This window comes from Micropterus dolomieu, unplaced genomic scaffold, assembly GCF_021292245.1.
Source record: "Micropterus dolomieu isolate WLL.071019.BEF.003 ecotype Adirondacks unplaced genomic scaffold, ASM2129224v1 contig_11457, whole genome shotgun sequence".
In the NCBI taxonomy this organism is placed as follows: domain Eukaryota; kingdom Metazoa; phylum Chordata; class Actinopteri; order Centrarchiformes; family Centrarchidae; genus Micropterus; species Micropterus dolomieu.
In genome coordinates, this window is record NW_025740443.1 from 2605 (window position 1) to 8455 (window position 5851).

General features: G+C 38.1%; 1 protein-coding gene across 1 annotated transcript; it reads right to left on the minus strand.

The window, feature by feature from the left end:
- Positions 1–727: 727 nt before the first annotated feature.
- LOC123965836 (neoverrucotoxin subunit beta-like) lies at positions 728–4721 on the minus strand (the record flags this gene model as incomplete). Its single annotated transcript, XM_046042185.1, has 4 exons — positions 728–2478; positions 2638–2684; positions 3874–4047; positions 4452–4721. Coding segments are annotated over 4 exons (1018 nt in total), but the record flags the coding sequence as incomplete, so codon positions are not given.
- Positions 4722–5851: the final 1130 nt, after the last annotated feature.

Below are 5851 nucleotides of genomic sequence, written 5' to 3' on the forward strand. Positions count from 1 at the left end.
TTGCTCCGACTGTTGTTAGGTTTCCTCAAAGATTTATATACTTCCTGTTCTGACTGTGTAGAAGCACCTTTTTAAAAATTTTCCAGGACAGGAATCAGGTTTTATTTGAGAAAACAGTTTATCTCCTCTTGGGGAGCTTTACTGTTGATCATGATGCAGTGATGCAGTCTGTCCACTGGATGGTGGTGTTGTAAAGGGGTCAGATCGTGTTGTGTAAATGACCAACCACTGTGGCTTTCAGAGGGAAGACTGAACTTCAGAATCAAGCTGAAGCTGGAATTACTACATCTAAATGATCTTGTCCCATTAAATAAATTTATGTTAAAACTCTATGTAACTAAGAAATCTAACTGCCTCACCAGAGCTGGATTTACTCCCTTTCTTTTATATGTGATTTGGTTTGTTTGATTTATCTGTGTTTTCATTTCTATTTAATTTGTAACTGGTGCGCCATCTTGGCCAGGTCTCCCTCAGAAAATGAATCAGTCTCAAGTCACTTCCTGGTTAAATAAAGGTTAAATAAAATAAAAAATTAAACTTTATTTTTTTAAATCATTATACTTGAACTCTATTTTTACCTTTTGTCTCTTTAATATGAAGCTACGGTATGCTACTAATAAATGTATTATTATTTATTTATGGTTCCAGAAGTGGAGGGATATCCTCAGTTACAATATGTTGTTCATTGTTTGCAAAAAAAAAAAGATTTACTCCAAGACTGAGGAAGAGCTATTGATGATCTTTAATTAACAACAACAGAATAACAGATGAACATTTATCTAAATACAGTCTTTGTCCTTATATTGTTGTGATTGTTAAAACTGTGTTCTGTACCCTAAATGTAGAATAAATTTGTTTGTTCACAACAGAAACGCACACTAAACCAATATGACAGTAGAAAAAGTAATATCAATTTAAAGTGTGTGAAAAGAAACTCTTGATTACAAATACTAGAATGTTACTTTATATTACAGGTACTATTGATTCACTCTAATGTTATGACATTTGATTTGACATAAGCTCAATTGTTGACACTTTATTGTGAGAAGACCACCACAGTCTACCAAACAATAAGCTTAGGCAGGACATTCATTCAGTGTGAGAGTCACACCTACAACCAACAGGTGAATGACAATGTTATTTGTATCACTACAAACAAGTCTTAAATATTTATTTCTCACCATATTGCAAGTTTAAGTTAGAATAAAGGAAGCTAACATTTAACTAAAGAAAAGTTTAAACCAATAAACAATAACTGAAATTAAACTATTCTTCTCTGAGTTTTGATTGAATCAGGAAACGTTGACAACTTTAACTAAATATAATGCTAAACCAGAGGTGGAAAGTACATTTAATAGTACTATACTCAAGTACAATTTTGACCTATTTAAACTTTACTTGAGTATTTCCGTGTTATGTTGCTTCTCCACCTCTACATATTGGAAGCAAATATTGTACTTTTTACTCTGCAACATTTATCAGACAGATTCAGTTATTTCTTACTTTGCAGACTCAGATTATTAATACAAAATATTAGTCAACTGATAAATCATGATATATTATGTAGTAATATATCCAGCAGTGTATAAAGTAATGAAAATTAGATCCATCTTTCCAACTGCACCATTAAAGCAATGAACACATTAATGCAGCCATAATTGTGATCCAGTTATATAATATATATAACGAAACATAACAATCTGCATGATTAGTACTTTTACTTTTTGGTACTTTAATTATGCACTAATGCTAATACTTTTATATTTTTACTTAAGATTTTAAATGAGCTTTTTTACACTGTGGAATTTCCAGTTTGCTAGAAAGATAAATACTCCTCGCCAGGATGTCTCCTTCAGATATGGTTTGGTACTGCACAGTGTTGTGTGTGTGTGTGTGTGTGTGTGTGTGTGTGTGTGTCAGTCAGCAGTGAGTATTTAAACAGCTCTCCTTTCTACAATTCACAAAGAGACGCAGAGGAATCGTATCCAAATCCAAACCCAGGGTAGAGAGGTTCAGTGAATGTGCAGTGGAAGGTGTAGAGTAGGGTCAGATTGCCATGAGAGACATTGTAGAAGGACAGAGTGCCAGCAGGACAGTCCACATACACTGCTACTCTGTCAGATCCAGAGGCAGAGAAAGGAAGGTCAGTTTCTCTCTTATTGTGCCAGACAGAGTAACCATATTCAGAGCACTGCAGACTCCAGGATTGATCATTCCTCCCAAACCAACAGTCATCAGTGTTTCCTCTCCTTATGATTCCTTTGTACGCCACTCCTATAAGAACATCTACTTTCCACTCAGCCTCCCAGTAACAGCGATCGGTCAGTTCGTTTCTACACAGAACCTGACAGTGGTTAAATCTCTCTGGAGTAAGAGGATACGGCTGCTTCTCTCTCACTGCTGTCATCTTTCTATTGTTGTCAGACAGTCTGAGCTTATGGTGTGCTGTGTTTGGGTCCAGAGTGAGTTCACAAGCATCTGATTGAGAGAACACGATAAAAATAGATCGTTTAATTTATGTTAATTAATAGTTCTATTTATTAACAGTTTATCGTTAGCTAATATAAATTAATTGTCACTGTGACAAATGTGATCAGTCTTTACTTGTTTTACGCATTAAACTGAATACAGACTTACACTTCCTCAAACCAGGTGCTAATCTCTGCTGTCCACAATGGTCCACCCTGGAGGAAGACAAAAATGTTCTTTCATTATGAAAACAGGAGCATTTAACTTGAGTCTCTAGCCTCCACAGTTAAAATCCTGGGTAGGAGATGTGTCCTGTCTGTTTCCACCCCCACTATGACCAAGAGCTCTGATCTTTATAGCCGTCCATTAAGTTCTCATCTGTGGATGCTAAATTTTACTACTGTCGCTGGACTTGGTATTATTAGTAATTTAGTTTCCTTCTGGACCATGTGAAACCTGTTTAAATATTATGGGTTGCATCCAAACAGTAACAAAACACAGAAATAGACTTTATTGATGGAATCTCCTGCAAGATCCCACCCAGCATCCTGGGTCTGTATTTAATAGCACTGTTTCTCACAGTGTAGGTCCTGCTGGTGATGGTTGTGTATGTCTTTTCCCCAGTTATTCATTAATTCCTATTAGGATCACTGAAAGGCAGTGTGTAATTCCAAAACCTATAATTATTTGTTCAGTGTGTAAATGTCTTAATCCTAGTTCAACCATGTAAAGCACTTTGTAACTGTGTTTTTAAAAAAAGCTCTATAAATACAGGTTACTAAAATGATTCACCCCTGTTTTAGCATCGTTGCACTGGCTCCCAGTTTGTTTTAGGATTGATTTTAAGATTTTATTCATTACTTTTAAGGCTATTAATGGCCTGGCTCCTGATTACATTTTTGATATTTGAACTCCTTATGAGCCTTCTTGTGGTCTAAGATCTTCTGGCAGGGGCCTCTTGTCTATTCCTGGATCCAGACTAAGAACAAAAGGTGACAGAGCATTTGGTGCCCGGGTCCCGAGGTTCTGGAATGACTTGCCTGAGGAAATGAGGCTATTTTTACTGGAAAGCATATCCCGATTTTATCTGAGCTGCCAGTCATTTTATTATTGTTGTCTGTAATTTTATCATTATATCTTTGCTTATCTTGTCTTATCTTTCCTTGTGTCCTGCAGAACATATTCGCTGTACTCTATGTGATCCTTGTCCTTGTTCTTTCAGTACGTATGCTATATAAATAAATCATATTATTATTATTATTATTATTATTATTATTATTATTATTATTATTAGCTTTAATAATAATAATAATATCTTATTATACAATAATAATAATAATATTAACCTGGCATAAACAGTTTTTCTCAGGTTGTCTGTGTCAAATAGAGCTTTTGTTGCCATACTTGAGTTTGTCCAGTCTCCAGTGGGGATCTTCTAGTCCAGCAGACAGCAGCTTCACTCCTGAGTCTCCTGGATGATTGTAGCTCAGGTCAAGCTCTCTCAAATGGGAGGGGTTGGATCTAAGAGCTGAGGCCAGAAAGACACAGCCTTTCTCTGAGACCAGACAGCCTGACAGCCTATGCGCACACACAATGAATTTCAGCATATAAGGTTTTGCTGTGATTGTGTTTCATTCAGAGTTCATGCCAATGTGGCTCTATGTATCTGATATGTCCAGACTAAAACCACTATGAAGTTGACATTTGTAGCTTTAAGTGGAATATCTCAGTAATTACTAGAGGGACTGCCATCTAATGTGGCACAAACATTCATGTCCCACTTTGCAGAGCCACCAGCATGGCTGTAGACACTTAGAAGTGTTTTTCTTTTATTGGTTCTGCTTTGAAATAGTCTATTGTAGTGATATTAACACCAAAGCTTTGTTCCAACCTGTTCATATGAGTATAAGATTTCTACTTATGTGGTGTATCATCACTTAACCAGCATATAAAGCAACAGGAAAAACCGACATCTCTTTAACCTGAAAGTTTCCAGTATACAGTATGGACTCCCCAGTCCAGCAGAGAGCAGCTTCACTCCTGTGTCCTGCAGGTCGTTGTTACTCAGGTCCAGCTCTTTCAGACAAGAGGAATGGGAGCTGAGAACTGAGGCCAGAACTTCACAGCTTCTCTCCGAAAGATGAGCTGGATGATTGTAGCTCAAGTCTAGCTCTCTCAAATGGGAGGGGTTGGATCTAAGAGCCGAGGCCAGAAAAGTACAGCCTTCCTCTGAGCCCAGACAGCCTGACAACCTACGTACACACACACATGCACACAAAATTAATTTCAGTATATAAGAATTTGCTGTGAATGTGTTTTATGCAGAGTTCGTGCCAGTGTGGCTCTATGGATCTCAATGTCAATGGAAGGTGGTCCAGAGTGAAACCATTATGAGATTGACATTTGTGTCTTTGAGTGAAAAATCTCATCAACAATTAAATGGATTGCCATGCAATGTTGCACAAAGATTCTTGTCCCGCTTCACAGAGCATGGCTGTAGACTCTTAGTAAGACTAAGCAGAATAATCTTCAATGAGGATCAAACACTCAACATTGCAACCATGGGTCCTGTGCTCTACCAACTAAGCAAACCAGTTACACTGAAAACCATACTGAAATTACCATTAAGAAACGTTTCTGCCGACCCCTATGTTTAAATACTGTTTTGTTATCTCGAAATCATAACGAAAAGTATCCCATTATCACGTAAAAACAAAGAAAAAAATATCTTTGAGTCAATGGTCGCTTAGGGTTTCCCTACGACATAATAGGATGTTGAATTAATTATGTTTCTGTAAAGTTCTTCCAGTGTTTGCTCATCTCTCTCCCTCACCACGCAGCCCAGCCCCTCCCTCTGCGTCTGCACGCAGCCCTCTAGGTCAGAGGTCACTAATAGGCGGACCGCGGTCCGGATCCGGACCCAGCCGCCGTCCTCTCCGGACCGCCGACCTACAGCCCATTTATTATTGAGACTTACTACCTCGTGACGAAGCGTTTCTATTTTAACCCGCGCAGCTTTTCTAGCATTTACTGTACTGGTTTAGAGGACCAGGAAACTCACAGACCAATCGCATGTGCTCCAATCGTCTCATGTGACGCTGCTCAGCCAATCAAATCTGTGCATACCGATGCTTGCGAGTCGAGTCCGCGAGATTCACCAGACACGTTTTGGAAACACACCCGAATTGAGGAGACGAAAGATAAAAGAGATTTCACATGACTTTTAATCAAGAATGTACAGATTTTTACATGTACATTCCTCCCACGGGCAGTTCAAAACCAGAATATCTCATAGATCTCCAATATGCTAGCTGGAGCTCACGTTTCTCACTGAACAACAGAAAGTAGGAAAGTGGTAGCTCTGTAAGAGGAAATGAAAGAG